At 37.0% G+C, this 20,801-nt stretch overlaps 1 protein-coding gene across 4 annotated transcripts in view; it reads right to left on the reverse strand.

Annotated features, from left to right (window-relative positions):
• Pola1 (DNA polymerase alpha 1, catalytic subunit) overlaps nt 1-20,801 on the reverse strand; it is a 300,929-nt gene that overhangs the window by 168,748 nt on the left and 111,380 nt on the right. For all 4 annotated transcript variants that reach the window (XR_007209422.1, XM_048336784.1, XM_048336786.1 and 1 more), the window contains exons 27-31: nt 13,860-13,892; nt 13,000-13,092; nt 11,366-11,571; nt 8,492-8,624; nt 1,052-1,183 (exon numbers count right to left, since the gene is read on the reverse strand). Coding sequence is in view for 3 of the 4 variants with exons in the window: in XM_048336784.1 (XP_048192741.1) it covers nt 1,052-1,183; nt 8,492-8,624; nt 11,366-11,571; nt 13,000-13,092; nt 13,860-13,892 (597 nt within the window). In the remaining variant the exon portion in view is untranslated. The remainder of the gene's footprint in view (nt 1-1,051; nt 1,184-8,491; nt 8,625-11,365; nt 11,572-12,999; nt 13,093-13,859; nt 13,893-20,801) is intronic.

The raw sequence follows: 20,801 nt of genomic DNA on the forward strand, positions 1-20,801 counted from the left end.
ATAGTTCTTAATCAAGGGTAACCCTAGGAGGGAGACAGAGTCAAGTGCTGATTCCTGTCCATGTACTTAAATCATTTCTTACATGTATCATCTACAGTAATAGACATCAACCAACTACTTTTAAATTTTTACAAGACTAGTGCTTTAAAAATATATCAATTGTAGTTTTTAAAGACCAATCATGGTGTAATGTATTTCAAGATGCATCTAAAATCCTTTACTATAATAACATAGTGAAAGAAAAATTAGGATTCTTATTCAGATGAATTATGTTTGCAGTAAGTAGACTATGCCAGAATAATTTTCAAGAATTTGGACAAAAGCTTATGATGTCTCCCCCCACACACACCATAAATTAAAGATGAGAGCTCTCCTTTGTGCCAATGGGCAAGAAATGCTTCCAAAGGGGGGAAAAATCTGCTCTTCTTTCCACTCCCTCTCCCCATTCCTGTTGGTGGCAAGCTACTCTCAAAAGAAAACAGTTTATAGTTTAAAACTGTACCTGAAGGCTTAGAGGCATCTCATGGAACAGGGCAAAAGCAAATAGGGAGGCTCTCTCTATATAATCATGAATTTTTTTTCAAGCATTATTTTGACACAAGCTATGAGAGCAATGTATTTATTCTTATTCCACTGATCCATACTAGAAAATGTCAGATGAATATGGGACTACTGATGGGACTACTACATACAACAAAACTTACACATATTTCCTCCCTCCCATGATAATGGGGACAGAACTGAGAGCCTCACATGTTAGCAAGTGCTCTATCTCTGAGCTACATCCCCAACCCACAACATAGTTTCATTAAAGTTCAAAGTTAATTTAGGATTGAAACAGTAGCTACTCTTCAGATACCTGTCTCACCAAAATTATTTTAGTGAACCAAAATACTAGTCTTAAATGTTTTATGAAAGTTCCAATGAAACGTGCCATAACGATGACTAATATTTTTAAGTGCTGCTAATACTAGCCAGACTAAACCATCTAAGACGCTGTAGTAATGTGGATTTTACTCAGGGCTTGTAAATGGGACACCTTATATACTACCTGACAGATGACATATGACACCGTGTCTCCAGCTTTCACCTTCCTTCCTCCTTGAGAATTTATCCACAGGGCAACATGTACATGAGGGAGGCTTTTTTTGTCAGGATAATCCTGGGGATCCTTTGTCAATGCCTAAGGGAGAAAAGAACAAACAAAATAACTCTAAACTTTAAGACTGTTCCCAAACAGATATATGTATGCTGAATACATTTTTATAGAACCACACTAGCCAGAAAAACATGAAAATGACAGAGACTACAAATGGAAAACATAGCCACGGAATCTTTAAATCTGGCCATCATTTGGTAAATGATATAACCAGATGAAATATCAATAATAAAAAAGAAATGTAAATTTGTGGGTCATACCGTGTATTATTTGAATATTTTTAAAAAATACTCTATATCCAGTGTTGTATGAAGACTTAAAGTTTCCCTTAATTCTGCAATTCTCTCCAACTGACTTAACTGATTAGATGGAACTGATGACCAATGGCTACAATGACTTAATGATTTGTTTCCCAAAGGTTCCTATGGTCCAAATAAGTAACAAGACACCAGAAATTGCTGAATTTACTTGTACTGTCAGTAGAAAGTAAACCCCATGAGAACAAGAACAATATCAATCATACTTGAAGCCTCATCCACAATATTCAGAATGAGTGTTGTATACAATAACAACTACATGGTTGCAATAATTTACTAAATTTAATCATAAAATAATACAGATAAACTGGGCACGTGGCTCACGCCATAATCCTAGCTACACAGGAGGCTGAGATCTGAGGATCGTGGTTCGAAGCCAGCCAGAGAAGGAAAGTCCATGAGATTCTTAGGTCTAACAATTACCCAAAAAGCTGGAATTGGAGCTGTAGCTCAAATGGTAGAGTGCCAGCCTTAAGCAAAAGCAGCTTAGGGACAGGGCCCAGGACCTGAGTTCAAGCCCCAGGACTGGCAAAAAAAATAACAATACATATGAATTAAGATATAGTTAATGATCATTAATTACTAAGAGTCCCTCCTCATTGGATGCCCTCCAAAACTCCTCTGCAATAATATACATGTGCCATAAGGGAGGTAGGAACAATAAACAATGCTATAAAAAGACTTTAGATAGAGCCTGGACTCCGGTGGCTCACACCTGTAATCTTAGCTACTCAGGAGGCTGAGATCTGAAGATCACTGTTCAAAGCCAGCCTGGACAGGAAAGTCCATGAGATTCTTATCTCCAATTAACCATCAGAAAACTGGAAGCGGCGCTGTGGCTCAAGTGGTAGAGCACTAAGCTTGAGCAAAGGAGCTCAGGGACAGCCCAGGCCCTGAGTTCAAGCCCCATGACCAATTTAAAAAAAGACAAATCTGTAATGTTTATATATTGGCAAAATATTCATCCAAAGTATAACAGAGATCAACAGATTTTAATGCAACAGAATATAAACAATTCATCAATATGGTTTCAGATTGCAAACAACCTTTAAGAAAATACCATGTATACAATCCTAGAATAGACGAAAACAAGATTTTACACAATTATTAGCAAAAGCTAATAAAATACTTATTTGTGTGAAACTGAATTTTCTTCGTGTAGTCCAACCAAATCCACACATACTAGAATAGACTCATGAAAATCTAGATGTCCTCTACTAAGCCTGACATTAAAGAGATGTACAAAATTATAAAATAGTGCTGCTCCTCTGGTTTTTTAAATTTTTTTAGGATATATTTTCTATGGAAAAGTACTTTAATTTCATACAACAGATTTACTATTTTTAAAAATAAAGCAATAAGGGACTGGGACTGTGGCTTAGTGGTAGAGTGCTTGCCTAGCCTGCATGAAGCCCTGGGTTCCATTCCTCAGTACCACATAAACAGAAAAAGCCAGAAGTGGCACTGTGGCTCAAGTGGTAGAGTGCTAGCCTTGAACAAAAGAAAGCCAGGGACAGTGCTCAGGCCCTGAGTTCAAGCCCCAGGACTGGCAAAAAAAAATCAATAATAAGTGTTTTCTTAATTGTAATCTTCTAAATATTAGCATAAACTATAGTGACAAAAGCTCTTAGAATCTTATATTAATTTTAAGAAGATTGTGGTTCTAAGCCAGGCCTAACAGTAATGTCTGTGAGAATCTTATCTACACCAATAACCAGAAATAGCTCAAGTAGTAGAGCACTAGTCTTGAGCACAAAGAGCTCAATGACAGCATCCAGGCCCTGAGTACAAGCCCCAGAACCAGTATGCATGCATGTGCCCATGGACACTCTCTCTCTCTCTCTCTCTCGCTCTCTCTCTCTCTCTCTCTCTCACACACACACACACACACACACACACAATCCCATGAGTGTAAAGGTATCCTGAGAGCAAGAAATTTTAACAACTGTTGTGGCCAAATAAAGTAGGTCTTCAAATTTAGCTGCATATGCTCAAGTTATGTATGCTAAATTGTCCACTCAGAATAGGGGAGGGCCTAGGAAACACTCCAAATATTTGAGTCTACTGTAACCTGGATTGGTAAAGTCTTATTGATTTGGATGGGTAATGCTGTATAAAACTCTTGATACAAACCTACTTAAGATAAACTGTGACCTTCTTCAATTAACTATTTTTCAGTACATTGGTAAGAAATTCTGGATTTTATCTGACAAACTTCCCGATTTATTAGATTGAAGCTATTCAAGGATTCTATGAGCTCAATTTAGAAGGCTTCATTTTTAAAAATGCTTGCTGGTAGTTTAGGCTCAAGTTAGCCAGAGCTATAAAAATCCCATCTGTGAAGTATGTTGTGTTACTTTACAAAATATATTTAAGTTAAGATCGCAGTAGTTCAGAAAAATCACAGTGTTTTTCAGTTGCTTTTGGCAACAAAAGCTAGCATCCTTAAAAGTAAAAAATAAAGGTAAATCTCACCACTTATACTGGCCTCCATCCTAATCTCACATGCCATTTTCAAGCCCTCCCAACAGGACTTGAAACAAACAAAAAACCTCAACCTACCATGACACCACCCACAACCAGTCACTTAAAATCTCTTCCATGCCACTTTTTATTTGAAAGGCAGTAAAATGTAAAAATTAAGCTGCTTGCAAGTTTTAAGTAATAAAAATATTCAGATAAACATAAAGAAAGTCAGAATAACAAATCAGTTTTACACAAGACCTTAGTGTAAATAGAAACTATAACTATGACATTGGTAGTCCTTTCATCAGAATTCACTGTATTTGCATCCGCACTGTAGAAATTCTTCCTCATAAAAAATGTTAAGATGCTGGGGCAGTAAATACGTTTAAGTGATCATTAGGATCTTGAAAATATTTATCATGCTTTCCTTGCTCATGTCTCAGGATCTAGTATTGAATACGTAAGAGGCACCCCCTGCTTGCTATGTGGATGGTTAACAAGCAAATAAATTCTTTTTATGTTCATTGAATAATTATTTACCAGCAACTATGCTAAGTTTTGCTGAAGATAGTAAGTTACAGTTTCAGTTCTGCCACAGAAAAATGTATGTCAGGACCCCTGTCATAGTCGTCATGAAGTGTTAACACTGTTATTAATAATGATGTCATTTTAAGATGACGATTACTGAAGCAAAGTGATGGATATGTGAGGATTTGTATGCATTCTTAGGTAAGTGATATATAGCTTTCTCTACTTCTATATAATTTTAATTTTTTCTACAATAAAAACCTAGGTCAAGTGATATAGATTACTGATCAGAGCAAGTCTATTACTCTAGGCTTCTTCTTATATACTAGTAAATTGAGAAGACAATATGAGCTTACTACCCTAAAAGATGTTTACCGGTTGTTATTTTGTCGGTGATGTAGTCATACTTGAACCGAGCCATCAAAGCTCATTCTTGGAATGTCTAGTGAGAGACAGACATATTTCAAAGAATGGAGATAGAATCAATGACACAATATGCAGAACTGATGTAAAACCTGATTAAGCAAAGATTCAAGACAATTCTTACTCACAAAGATTTCTGAGCAATAAAAACTCAAGAGACACCATTTTGTATATGACACAAGTGATTTTATGCCAATATAAATATACTGTGAGCTAATGCCAAAGCACATGTACCTTTGTAATGTATAAATGTCTCCCTTTTTGACATTAAAAAAATCCTTTGATGGTCAAGGTATTGGAAACAAAGAAACCTGCCTAAAAATAAACACAAACCCTAAGCATAATGCAAAGGAAACATTTTCTCAAAAAATAAAAGCAAACACAAATTAACTACAGGTATGAGATAAAGTTTCATACACATTATAGTAACTGAGTTTTACTTAAAAATCATTACTACTACATACAAAGTACAATGAAAATGACATGCATTGTTATTAACAATTAACACAACCTTTATAGCAAGCAATTTTGCAAGACCTACATATTTTCTCATTCAGATGCATATTCATATTTTTATTAAAGTATTTTATTGCAAGGTCCCTAAAATAAGGAAGTTATTTGTGTGGGTAAAGTATGATAGTATATACTTGTAATTTCAGCTACTCAATAGTTAAGAGGTAAGATCATATCCAAACTACTCTGAAGAAGAAAATCAGAGGATAATGTTTGAGCTAGTCCATGCAAAAAGTTAACAAGATACTATCACAAAAAATCAACCTGTTGAAATTGTTTTAAGAAGGGGAATGATGGGGCTGGGAATATGGCCTAGTGGCAAGAGTGCTTGCCTCCAACACATGAAGCTCTTGGTTCGATTCCCCAGCACCACATATATGGAAAACAGCCAGAAGGGGGGCTGTGGCTCAGGTGGCAGAGTGCTAGCCTTGAGCGGCAAGAAGCCAGGGATGGTGCTCAGGCCCTGAGCCCAAGGCCCAGGACTGGCCAAAAAAAAAAAGAAGGGGAATGATATTAGCTGACTTATACATCACCTTTATAATGACAATTTTTAAAAATGCAATGAAATGAAATAAAATAAAAATAATCTGAAAGAAAAAAGAAGAGGCAGCTGGGCACCTGTGACTGACACCTGTAATCCTAACTACTCAGGAGGCTTAGATCTGAGGATCACAGTTCAAAGGCAGCCCGGGCAGGAAAATTCGTGAGACTCTTATTTCCAATTAACCACCAGAAAACCAGAAGTGACACTGTCGTTCAAGTGGTAGAGCAACTAGCCTTGAACTGAAGAGCTCAAGGACAGTGCCCAGGCGCAGAGTTCAAGCCCCATGACCAAGTTGGGGGTGGGGGGCAGAGAAGAAAAAGAAAAATAAGAAGAGGAGTAAGGTTGATTGAGATACATTATACACATGTGTAAATTTTTGACAATCCCCTCCCTGTACACTAAAACAGTCTTTTATGCCAATAAAAAACAAAAACCTCAAATTTAATGATAAACATATCAACTGGAAAAAAATAAAGCAAGGAATGGTAATGTACACCTGTAATCCAAGCTACTCTAGAGGTGAATTTAGGGAAATTGAGGTCTGAGGGTGGCAAAAGTGCAAGACCCAACCTGAAAAATAAACTACACAAAGCAAAATGTATTTATTGGTGGAGCAAGGCTCAAATGCTAAAGCATTTGACTACCCATTCTGAGGCTTTGCATTAAAACTCAAGTGCTGCCCAAAAGACTAATTCATCCAAAAACAAACAATAAGTGAACAAAGATTTTCAATAGTTATTTCTAATAGAAAAATAAGTTAATAATCAACAAAAATGCAAATAAATACATCTTAACAAAATGAATAATTAATATACTGGTTAACTTCATGATTTGGGTTTTTTTTTGAGGGGGGGCAGGGTGTTGGTGATCAAACCAAAGGCCTACTGTATTAACTTCATGCTTTTAAGGTAATATAGAAATGCCGAAAAACATGTTTATGTTAAGTGAAAATAGGTTTTTAAATAATATATAATGCAATTGCTGTAATATGAAAATATGCTTTCAAGAGTATGGAAATGTGTAAAAATGACATGCATTACTTTAGCATAGGGTTATTATGAATGAGTTTTCATTTTAAAACTTCCATTTAATGTCATCATTAGATTCTTTTTCATTAAAATTTTTTAGGAGCTTTGACAAAGAAATCTATCACAAAATGGGTAAAGTGGTATTTGCAAATTAGCTTCTGAATATGCAAGGTACATGTTTTAAGGAGAAAAAAAATCTATTAACCTAATGTCTTGCTTATTACACACCACTTTGGAAATCAAGATTTTGTTTTGGAAATTAGGTAAGAAAAAGTTTCCTACTTTTCATAAGACTATCCATAAAATATAACATATACAGTTTTGCTTTTTTATTTAAAAAGTAAAAGTGATATGCAGGAAATTGATGGACCTAGAACAAATCATGCTAAGTGAGGTAAGCCAAGCTCAGAGAAAAATGTCACATGTTTTCTCTCATATGCGGAAGCTAGATCTAAATATACCAGGCCATGATAAACTACATAGTACAGAGACTGTAGGCATTCACACATTTAGTGAGACTAAAGGATGACACTCTTAGGAGAGGAAAATAAAGATACAATTCCTATGTGTCACTGATCATATAAAATAATATTTATCTAAATGAACTCCATTTTTTTGTTTGTCTTTGGGAGGCAAAGGGGTGCACAGAAATGGAGAGAGAAAGAGTAAATAAATGCAGCAGTGGTATTCAGTAGACACTATGTTGAAAATGAAGTACACAACTTATGTGTGGGAACAGGATGGAAAAACTGAGAGAGAGCAAGGGAAGAGGTGACATTGTCCAAAAAGAAATGTATTCTTTACCTACTTATATAACTGTAACCCCTCTGTACATCACCTTTATAATAACAATAAAAATTTAAAAAAATAAGTAAGAGTAGCTGGGGACTCACGCCTCTAATCCTGGCTGCTCAAGAGGCTGAGATCTGAGGATCACAGTTCAAAGCCAGCCTGAGCAAGACTCTTAGCTTCAATTAACCACCAAAAAACCAGAAGTGGCGCTGTGGCTCAATGTGGTAGAGCACTAGCCTTGAGCAAAAAAGACCTCCGGGAGAGCACCCAGGCCTGACCCCCACTCCCAGAAAAGGAAAGTGCTTTGAACATAAAGTGTTATCACTATCTTAATTCAAATTATTTTGCCCCCCAAAATCTTTGGGCTAAGAGTACTTCTAAGGACCACCAGCTGTGAAATTCCACATATACTCAACACATGCATGCACAGCTTACAGGCCTCAAACAACTATTACCTAGATTATGAAAAAAGCAATATTATTCATACTGTATCAATCCATAGGACATCTGGAAAGCAGGCCTTATAAGCAGTAAAGTAAGAAACAGAGCCTATGTGGCAGACATAACCTGGGCTTGGAAGAGCCATGGTAATACTCAAGCTGTAATGTCGCTAAGCAGCTTTTACCTCTAGTCAGAATTGCAAGAATGAGTTGGTTGTTCATCTACCTGAAGACACAAACACGTGACAGCAGCTGGGCTCAAAAATAAATGCTACATTTACCTTGTTAATTTCAAACTGGTTCACTGGGATACTGCCATTTAGTACATTTTCTCCAATTTCTATTAACCTCTTCTGAATGTTTTCCATTATAGTGTCCCGACTTTGATCAGAAAGAATCTGACCAATGACAAAGCTGCAAAGAAAAAGAAGAAACACTGATTTTTAATCCCATATTTTATATAGTAAAGGTAGACAGGCAGATGTAATTAGGTTAACATGTGGACAAGAGCTGTGGCTCAGACTAAGAGAGCTAATAGCTAATATGAGGCTAAATATCCAAAAGTCTGTTGCTGAGTTTTTTAAGTTATTTTTATTAAAAAATATAATTGTATTGTTGCAATTATTGAGGTATTATACAGATAAGTCAGGCAATGAGGACGTTTTTGAACTGTCACCCGTTCCTTTGCTTTCCCTCAGTTTTCCCCTCCCATCTATGCCCACAAGTTGCATAGTTCAATTCTCTACAATGTGTACTGGTTATAAGTTATTATTTTTTTTTTTTGGCCAGTCCTGGGCCTTGGACTCAGGGCCTGAGCACTGTCCCTGGCTTCTTCCCGCTCAAGGCTAGCACTCTGCCACTTGAGCCACAGAGCCACTTCTGGCCGTTTTCTATATATGTGGTGCTGGGGAATCGAACCTAGGGCCTCGTGTATCCGAGGCAGGCACTCTTGCCACTAGGCTATATCCCCAGCCCTGGTTATAAGTTATTGAATACTAACTTTATCAAAAATTTCCTGAACTTAGAATGACATATTTGTTCTTAGATATAGAAGCCATTCATTTATGTGGCAGCTAGAGCTTCATGCAAAATACTGGGGGGGTGGGGTATCCTAACATATTTTATACAATTATAAAATTCATAAGCAATTATATTATACCTTTAAGTTAAAATTTTAGACGGCAAATATTTCGTTTTATTCATGAAATTTGCTACCTTTAGTTTTATTAAGATATTAAGGTATCATCTCCATGTAAGATACCCATTAGCTAAATGAATATAAATATAAATATGTAAATAATCCTTTTAAATGTAAGAATTCACTTTTTTCTTAGCTTCATTATAAATTGCTCAGTGCTCTCCACCCTTATGCTATCTCTCAAAAACTTCATAATATTCTAACAAGCCCAAAGGAAAAAGGGAAAAAAAGTAAATAAGCCAATATTTTTCCATTTTCGAGAAAATGCAGAGCAAGAATTTGACAGCTGCATTATAATTTGTCAGAAAAAGCACCCTGACAAAAACATTTGTATAGCTTTAATTACTAATACATTTCTAACTCAGAGAAATTTACTTCTATTATGATGCATCTTTTCTTAGAAAACACAAAGCTGAAGAGAACACTCTAATCGACAGTAGTTTCATCTTTGGGTACATTTGGGGGCAATGAAGCATTTCAAACTACTTTTCATAAAAAGCAAAGAGTGACCTATACTCAGATGATCAACTTTGCCTAATCAAGAGTAGTTTTGCAGACGCAACAATTGCTAAATCTCCCAACTTTAAAGCAAAAGGAAGATTGAAAACTAAGTTTAAAAATGCCGATATTTAGCAAAATTAAAATCCATTTAAATGTAGCTTTAAAGGAAAAAAGTACTTCTATTTTCAGAATTGATCCAGTTCACAAAATAGTAGCTGAAAGACGGCACATGAAATACTTAAAGATTCATTTTTAAATTGAGTGCTTTATACAGTGTGACCTTAAAAAAATTTTTTTTACTACCCCTGCATCAGTGGCTCACACCTGTAATTCTAGCTACTCAGAAAGCTGAGATCTCAGGATCACAGTTCAAAGCCAGCCTAGGCAGTGAAGTCCTTGAGACTCTTGTCTCCACTAGACTATAAAAAAGCTGAAAGTGGAGCTGTGGCTCAAGTAGTGGAAAGCTAGCTTTGAGCACAAAAGAACAGGGACAGTACTCAGTCCCAAAGTTCAAGCCCCATGACTGGCAATAAGATAAAATTTAAAAAAGTTTGTAACTATCCATAATCTTCTGTCTTGGCTGCAAAAATAGGGGTGAGTCAGGACATTTATTATTTCTGAGGCAAAAAGGGAATTTGAGAAGTAGCTCTTAAATTAGTTTGATACACTGGGAACAAAGTCTCCCTCCACAGCCCGTTTTAAATCCCAGATATTTTAAGGCACAAAATGGCAAAATCTTAACAATTATGTTCCCAAATAGGCTCTAGGAAGATCAAGGAGCACAAAACAGTACTAAATAGAAAAACTAGAGCTAAGAAAAAGAAAAATTAGCTGGGTGCTGGTGGCTCATGCCTCTAATTCTAGCTACTCAGGAAAATGAAATCTGAGGATACTGGTTTCAAAGCTAGCTGAAGTAGGAAAGCCCAAGAGAGTCTTATCTCCTATTAACTACCAAAAATGCCCAAAACAGAACTGTGGTTCAATTGGTAGTATGACAGCCTTGAGCGACTAGGCCCTGAGTTCAAGCCCCAGGACTGGCACAAAAAAGGGAGGGAGGGAGGGAGGGAGGGAGGGAGGGAGGGAGGGAGGGAGGGAGGGAGGGAGGGAGGGAGGGAGGGAGGGAGGGAGGGAGGGAGGGAGGGAGGGAGGGAGAAAATTAAAGCAAACAAATATCAGCAAAGCCAATTCTGTAATGTTTCAAGTGTAAAGGTTTTCCTTTGCTGTAGGTTAAAAAAAAACAGGATGTATCTTTCAGGAAGTATTTATTACTGACCAAATTTGGCTAAATGTAAAGTCACACACCAAATAAAAACTGTTTCTCTGCAATAATAACAAAAAAAAACACGAAGCTATATCCTTATGCTTGGTAGACTTATGGGCATTCTCACTTGACTTTCCTTTAATCGCTTGAGTTTTTAAAATGCAAACAACTAAAATATAACAAAGCTAGACTTACCTTCCCGTGTCTTTAGCAAGATCACACCAATCTCTTCTAACTATATCTAATCCTTTCAGCTCCTGTTTGGTAATATAATTCCCATCTGATGTTGGTTCCACAACCAGAGCAGCGTATTTCTTTTTCTTCAGCAGTAGCAGAGACTTGAAAATACCATCAATGTCTAATTCAAGTAGTTTGTACAACTTATTCACTTCATTTTTTATCTGTAAAAAGTTAAAATATCATTGCTAGTACCTCAACCAACAGGGGAAAGTGAACATATTGTAAATTTCCAAGAGTTAGCCTCAACAAAACAGAAAGTCATATAAAATTAGAACATTTTTATTCAACTTCCATGTAACATGTTATAGGGGTACAATATAAAGACATTGAAAAACACAGGAACAAAAACAGATTTATAAAAAATTAAAGATCTTAGTATTTAGAAGGATGAGGCAAGATGATAACAAGTTCAAGGCTACTGTGGGCTATACAGCAAGTTCCAAGCCAGCCTGGGCTACATAGTAAGACTGTGTCTCAATTAATAAATGGAAAAAAAATAAATGAAATAAAAATATAAAGAGATAATAACAAACATATCATTCCACTCAAAGGATAGGACTGAGTGAATCAGCCCTAGGAAATGTGTAATAAATATGGAATGTGATGAGCATCCTTTTTAAAATCTAAAGACGATACAGATAAAAGCACCAGCAATCGAAGGCTGAGATAGGAGAATCAAGAGTTTCAAGCCAGCCAAGGCTACATAGTGAGACTTGTCTCAAAGTAACAACAAAAAAAGTTAATACTTTTTAAACAATTAAATTAGGTGGCAATTAGGCTATCCAACAAGTAGGTATGTGTGGGCAGAAATAAGTAAAACTTTATGCTAAAATAATGTCTAAAGATGTTCCTTAGTACCCTCATATAGGTTACATAATGAACAAATCAGTAAGTAGTCTCTTGACAGGTTCAAGGCAGAAACCATCACTTCTAGGGAAAAGGTAAAGCTTAGAATAACCCTGTAGATGTACAATATTCCAGGCCTATTCTCAAGTTGAAGAATAGAGTTCAAATTCCATTTTCCAGGATGGAAAGATAGAAAGCTGGTAGCTTGAAAGATAATATTTTCATTTTTAGTTTTTAAGGACAGTATCTGAACATTAAGCAATTGCTCTAGAAACACTTGCCAATTGATAACTGCAATGTAATGACTACAAATACCCACAAAAGTCTCCTTGCACTTCAAATATGTTTTAAGTACTCCTGTAAAATGATAGGTGGGTATAAGTATGTGTATATCTGTGCATGCAAGTGTATAGATATTTTTCTGCATCTATGTACACAATATATGAACTACTAGACATATTTCCCTGTGAGTACTAAAGTAGTAAATACTAATATGACTATATCTTAAACTTACAACATTGTAAATTTATTGTAAACTTTCAAAGGAAAGTACTGTCTATCAGTTAAAGACATCATCACCTTTGAATTTTACCATCATAACAAGGAATGCAGAGTAAAAAAAACTAAGAAAAAGAATTTAATGTGACAAGTTTGTTATTTTCAGAAGCAAACACATACATTCATTGTATTTCATGTTAAAAACTGAACTTTTAAAAAGGTAAACCAATTTCAAATGACCTTACCTTGTTTCCCAGTTTGAATACTTCTTCTAGGTTAGTGCTATTGGTGTTTATCATAATTGAATCTGTATCTCCATAAATAACTTCAAGATTCATCTAGTGAAAAGCCAAAATTATAAAAATTAACAACAAAAACAAACTGACCATTATAAACAATGAAGATAAAAATTTTTCATCCTAGAGAAATTATAGGGTCCACTGACTCTTCAAAAGTTTATGATAATTACTACCTGTATGAACAGAGTGTACAATTGAAGATTAAGACCTTATAAACTAGAAAGGCAAGTACCTCACCATTAAGAGAATCTTGCAAATTTCCAAAAATACAGAGTTGAATGGACAAAAACTGAGTCGAGTTTCAACTGAGACAAAATATAGAACTTAATGATAAGGAGAGTAAGAGTGTAGGAAACTGGCTCTGTATTCATCCACTGTGCTACATGCTTAGTGGTCATGGCAATTAAGGATCAGAAATACAATGGATTTCAAAAATTTAGGGGCACAAATCCATATTAAATTCTCAACAGCCAAATAGTATTTAGTGGAATATTAAGAGTGCCAAAAAAAATCAATCATAACAAACAACACTGGAGCACATACAGTAGAAAGCCATGAAAATAAACTCTAATTAGCACTGTTACTAATTTGCCTGAAACTCTTGCATATAGGCTTCAAGCAGAGGCTAGATCATATCAATGTTGGTACAAGAAAAAAGCTGTAATCCACTAGAAGGATTATGAGCGTAAACTAGGCATCCTAAGAAGCAATTGCTAGTATGTTTGGGTTATGATTTTCCTGGAATACAGCACATCGCCAGGTATGATATTTAAGGGATAGTGTATAATGAAAATGCTCAGCATTACCTTCTGCACCATCTCTTTCGTATGCATCAAGATCTAAATGAAACAAAAGATTAACAACACATTACACAATTGCAGAAACAGAACAAAAAGGCAACTCTCAGTGATTTGCCTCAAAATAACATCAACTAAAAAAGTTCACCTCATGCTGATTCTTAACACAGATACTTAAAAAGGTTTTAACTATATACTTCTATATAACAAACATACATAATAAAATATCTCTGCAAAAATTGAAAAAGGCAAAAAAACCAAAAAAAAAACCGTATTTCCACTACTAATATTTGAATAGAACAGCATGGCTAAAAAAGCTTAACAGATCACTGCTAATTTGGCAGTTCTTACTCATAGTATTCAAGATCTTAAAAAGTAAAAACAAAAAATATTTACTAGACTTAAAATTCCTCTCTAAATTTCTTGAAGGCAGAGAACAGAACCCTATTATATTACCTGGAGCTAACACAGTGCCCAGTAAAAAGGGGGCTCAACAAGTAGCCAGTGATCTGGGCATGAGTGGCTCACACCTAGCTACTGAGGAGGCTAAAATCTGAACAGCTCATTTGAAGCCAGCCCAGGCAGGCAAGTCAGTAAGACTCTTACCTCCAGTTAACCAACAGAATGCTGGAAGTGAAGTTGTGACTCAAGCAATATAGTGGCAGCCTTGAGCAAATGAAAGGACAATACCTAGGCCCTGAGTTCAAGCCTCAGTACCAACACTCACAGAAAGGAGGGAGGGAGGAAAGAAGGGAAGGAGGGAGGAGGAGGGAGGGAGGGAGAGGAGGAAGGGAGGGAAAGAGAGGGGGAAGGGAGGAAGGGAGAGAGGAAAGGGAGGAAGGGAGAGTGGGAGAAGGCAGTAAATGAAAACCAACATAGTCAACAACTATAGATGGGCTTGTCTCCACACACACGGCTACAAACTAGAGACATGTAAATTGTAACGGGCATATAAAAATAAATAAAATGTGAAAAACTCTTTTAAAAGGTAATTAACATGGAACCAGTCATGGTGGCTTAGGCCTGTAATCCTAGCTAATTTGGCAAGGGGAGATAAGAGGATCACAGTTTGAGGTCGGCCCAGACAAAAAGTTGGTGAGACAGTATTTTAAAGAACAAGCTGGGCATGGGGACACAGACCTATAATCAATTTGTTGTATGCCAAAAGACATTCCTCCTAGTAATGGCAAAACAGGGTATGAACCTAGGCGCTCTAGCTCCAAGGCAGAGACTTAGACTCCTTGTTACTGCTTTGCTACCATCACCTGTCTTTCAGTGCATCATTTGAAACCAGAAGTGGCCTTTCCAGTATGCCAAATAAAGATTCAATTTATGTTTCTTTCTCATATCTTCTCAACTAAGCTCAAATCTCATGACATCATTTGTGCTTTCTGGTCCTCTATAGTACAGCGCCCTATAAATCTTGCCTTTTGGAGTATCTTTTACATCTATGTATTCTCCACCCCCAACCCCCGCTAGTTTCAATTCAGGTCCTCACACTTGAAGCAAGCAAGTGCTTGAGCCATGTTGCTAGGCCTTTTTGTATTTGTTCTTTTTTTTTTCTCAAATTTTTATTATCAAACTGATGTACAGAGAGGTTACAGTATCATACGTTGGGCATTGGATACATTTCTTGTACTGTTTGTTGCCTTGTCCCTCATGCCCCCCTCCCTCCCCCCCCTTTCCCTCCCCCCCCCCAGGTGTTCAGTTCACTTACACCAAACAGTTTTGCAAGTATTGCTTTTGTAGTTATTTCTCTTTTTTTACCCTGTGTCTCTCAAATTTGGTATTCCCTTTGAATTTCCTACTTCCAATACCAGTAAACATGGTTTCCAATATACTCAGATAAGATTACAGAGATAGTGTAGGTACAACCATAGGAAGGTGATACAAGAACATCATCAATAATAGAAACTACACATACACATAGGACGTTGAAAGTAGTTACAACTGTGATATATCACTTTTTTCCATAACGTGGAGTTCATTTCACTTAGCATCATCTTAGGTGTTCATAAGGGTATAGCTATTGGGCCTTGTGATGCTCTGCTATGGCTTGCCTAAACCTGTACTAATTATTCCCAATAAGGGAGGCCATAGAGTCCATGTTTCTTTGGGTCTGGCTCACTTCACTTAGTATAACTTTTTCCAAGTCCTTCCATTTCCTTACAAATGGAACAATGTCATTCTTTCTGATAGAGGCATAAAATTCCATTGTGTATATGTACCACATTTTCCTGATCCATTCATCTATGGAGGGGCATCTGGGTTGGTTCCAGCTTCTCGCTATGACAAATTGTGCTGCGATGAACATTGTTGTGCTGGTGGCATTACTGTGATTTTGTTTGTGGGCTTTTGGATAGATACCCAACAGTGGGGCTGCTGGGTCATAGGGGAGTTCTATATTGAGCCTTCTGACGAATCTCCATACTGCTTGCCAGAGTGGCTGAACCAGTTTACATTCTTGTATTTGTTCTTTTTGAGATAGTGTCTTGTTTTCTACCCAGACATATGCTTGGCCTGCAATCCACCTATTTTATGCTTTCTGTCGTAGCTGAGAGCCGCAGGTATACAACACCATGCCTAGCTTCTTTCCACAGAGATGAAGTGCCATGGACTTTTCTACCCAGGCTTTCCTAGAACCACATTTGCCAGTATCAGCCTTGGTTCAGATTTCAATAGCAGAAGAAGCTTCTTCCCTACCTGGGGTTGGTTGGTGGGGATAATCTGACTGAGCTACTAAACCACTGATTTTTCATATTGACTGTACAGTGGAAACACCCGAAGACCTTTAAAGAAACAACAACTGTTAGTTCTTTTCTAAAAGAGCTTCGACATGAGGCTCATGTTGCAAGCTGAACTAAGGACCACTGGCCTACAGTAATCATGGCAATTCCATACTGGAAATAGTGATCAAGTTGGGCATTTGCACATGACAACTTAACCTTGATCAATCAAATGTTGGAGAATTCATCTCTGAAAACTTCTATGAAAGGGTTTCTTTCCTAATAAGAAGGGAGAAGTAAAATTGTTTCTGCACCGAGTGCTCCTTGGAGCAGCAGCATCTTTCACTGTGACCACAAAGGCCAGTGCATGTGGATGCAAGCTAACATGCTGAAAAGAGCAGACCTCAAGGCAGAAAGCACCTGACTCCCTGACCATGTGGTTGTCATTGAAGGTGAATCAGTAATCTTTGAAATGTTTTCAATACCTACAAGATCAAGCCAACTGCACCTAAATCCAGGTGTATAACCTGGTATTCCCTTCAACACACTCTCCAGCTTGTTAAGATGAATCAGTCTTCAACAACTGCTGTGCGTACTCCATGTTTACATGCTTTTGGTCATACAGTGTTCCCCTACTAGAATTTCTTCCCCAGTTTTCTTCCGTGACTTCATTTTGACTCTCTATAAGCCCAAAGTGACCTTCCTTTTCTGTCTTGTGCTTACTCTGTTCTTCCAGCAACTGAATGATGGTTTATGTTATTAGTGGTTATTCTCTTCCTCAACTAGAACACAAGATTCTGAAGGTCAGACAGCTTGTTTATGCCTAACTGTTGACTTCCTATATAGCAGGCCCTCAAAAAGCTGTGTGCCAGTTGACTGATACGAACCCAAACTACTTTTCTACTAGACACTAAGGAAAGCTTAAGAAAAATATTCACTCTCCTCCACTATGTATCTTCATTTGCTAACATTTAAATGATAGGGAAATACATTCTGGGAGAATACTTGACAGTTCCTTTGGGAAAAGGGTGAAAATGAGATCAACTCAAGTTAATCATAGTGAGGACAGAACTACTTACCCAGAGTTCTTACCACCCTCTTCCCCTTCTACCTTATAAGGTTTAGCTCTCATCCAACTCTATAAGGTAAATGGTACCTATTAAGTAAAATATCTCAGGAGCAACTTATCATCCTTTCACTATAAATTCAGTAACTAATTTCTTCAACTCTCAACTTCTTTTCACAATGTGTACCAAACCTACTCTGCCATTCCTGAGTGCACTGTCAGTGTGAACTGCCATTCTTTACTCCACTATATAGTCTACCTGCAATTTACAACCAGTCCCAGGCATAATCTGAGGGCTGCGACTAAAACAATTTTCTATTTGGTGGCAGAGACTTTTAGGTAGATGCTATTTACAGAAATGGCAAATTTTAAGATTGGATTGCAAGTGCATTTGTTTTTTGTCAGCCATGGGACTTGAACTGTGGGCCTGAACACTGCCCTTGAGCTTTATCACTGAAGGCTAGCATTCTATCACTCTGAGCCACAGCATCACTTCCAGTTTTCTGGTGGTTAATTAAACATGAGACTCTCACAGACTTTTCTGCCTGGGCTGGCTTCTAACTGTGATCCTCAAATCTCGGCCTCCTGAGTATCTAGGATTACAGGTATGAGCTACCAGTGCCTGGCTACAAGTGCATTTTTTTACTAAACACTTTTATCTTAGAAATGATTGCAAGCCCACACACAAAGAGCTGTCTTATTACTTACTGATGACTACTGAACAGTCCATTTTAAGAAATGATCATAAATTAGTGTTTTATGAATCAACATATAGGCTGTCACTAATCTTTACCATTAGTCATACTTTAATAATTAACTCTAATACACATGTAATTTACAAACCTGCCAGTAAAAATTAATCCTACTAGTGCACTTATGGCGTCTAAGGTTATATTTTAAATTTTTTTATAAATGTAGATCAGTATCTCTTGACCAAGGTTGTATTGATTTTTTTGTGGGTAGATTTAATCACTGGCTTGTTCAGTGATCTTCACCAGGAGCTGATGACAGTGTACTATTTCTACTTCAAGGTTCTAACCGCAGCTTGTCGACTATTTAGTTCATCCAATACAAGACAATCCACAATAAGGCAGGAGTCTGTCCTCTCATGTTTGTCCACCAAGCAGTTCTAGGTGGTGGGTACCACAGTGCCCTCTTCAGTCCAATGCTTATTCAAGTGCTAATGAGCAGGATAGCCCAAAGCTGACTCAGGCCCAGTCCTCAAATCAGACTGCTCACTGCTACTGGACACTCAACTAGATTACAGAATTCTGAGTATGTAGCAGAAAGCCTAGTATCATGGGGCTATTAATATATATTTGTAGAATGCTGACTGAAAGGGTAGGCAGTGTCCTAAGTCACATTTGAGAGATGAGGTAAATTAGACTCTAAGATTTCTGCCCAAAGTAACAGAGCTAGTGAAGGCTTGACCTTAGCTTTCATTTTCTTTTCATTACACCCAACCCACATGAAAATTCTAGATGCTAACAATCAAAAACTTTTGCATTACAGATAGGTTTTCATTGAAGAAATGCATTTTTAAATAGCCAAAAGTGCCCCAAAAGATATACTGGACACAAGGTATAATGATTACAAGATGATCGTTTGTAAGTTCACTTCAAAGTGACAAGCCTAATATTAAAGCTACCCATTCTGACAGAAAATCATTTTATAAGTGCCAACGGCTAGAAAACAGGGCTATAAAGGCTTGCTAAATTCATTAATAAGGCAGTCTGCAGTTATCTGATTTCACAGCAACACCTGCATATTTATCTACTCATTACCAATTGGATGATGGAATTTTTTCAAGCACATTTCAAAAATCTGCCAACTTCAAGTGTAAAAAAATAAACTTTGTGGTTAATTTTTCCCTTAACAAAGTACAGCTGTTGAGAATAATTGTTCAAGATCTTACCCTGTAATGTCAACTGCAGCAGAACAAAGAGTATTTAATTAGCAAATCTATCCAGTAATTCAACACCTATTATATAAAATGCCTTCATGATTTTATTCAGGATAATTTGCTAAGAGGGTTATTACTGACATTCAGATGGAATTTAAAATTCCTACGCAAGTCGAGTCATAATAGCAGTAATGATCTCCCCAATCAGGAGATTCGGTGTCACACAAGGCTCTCTTGCAATGCAGCAGCCGATTTCCTGACTTCTTAATTCCTGGGCTCAGCTCAGTGAGAGCCCTTCATGCCGATATTTCAGTCAGCAATACATCTTTAATGGGACTCTATTAAAATAACTAGAACAAAAATGACTTTTTTTTTGGTTAAAAAGAATGACAGCACTGCCATCATATCAATCATTGCAAGCTTTGCAGAACAGTGCCGTTAGAAAAAAAAAAAAAAAGAAGAGGGGGGAAACAGGAAAGAGGGTGGGGGTGGGGAGAACAACAATTAAAATAATATAAAAAAGATATTTTAACCCCAATTGGAGGCTCGGAAAGCTAGGAAACTATGGTGGACACCCAAAAACAAAGTTAAAATGCATAAAAATATTCTATAAAGAAAACTATCTGTTTAAAAATATACCCACAGCCAGGCGACAGTGGCTCACATCTCTAATCCTAGCTACTCAGGAGGCCCAGATCTGAGGATTTCGGTTCAATGCCAGCCAGGGCAGGAAAGTCCATCAGACTATTATCCCCAATTAACCACCAGAAGTGGTGCTGTGGCTCAGGTGGTAGAGCACTAGCCTTGAGCTGAAGAGCTCAGGGACAGGGCCCAGGCCCAGAGTTCATACCCCACGACAAATTATACATACATACAAACATACATACATACATACATACATACATACATACATACATACATACATACATTACGTATATACACATAGACAACATATTGTTTACCAAGCAGAAAGTGTATGTTTGCTATATCAATGTTAAGAACAAGAGCAACCTGAGCGATATGTATTTATAGGTTCTGCTCACACCTCCAAGACAACAACAGGGTCATGATATTTTATTGAAAAAGAATACTTTGTCTTGCAATGCATTCAAAGACTATGGAAAGTTTTTAGATGCTGTGACAAAATAGCTTATTAATAAGAGAAAAAACACCAGCTTTCCAAAGTAGAAAACAGTAAAGTTGCAAGGTCCTACTCTCAGTGTGTATATCTACTCTATATAGTAATAACTTGCAAA

This window comes from Perognathus longimembris, chromosome 28 (genome assembly GCF_023159225.1).
Source record: "Perognathus longimembris pacificus isolate PPM17 chromosome 28, ASM2315922v1, whole genome shotgun sequence".
NCBI classification, from domain to species: Eukaryota; Metazoa; Chordata; class Mammalia; order Rodentia; family Heteromyidae; genus Perognathus; species Perognathus longimembris.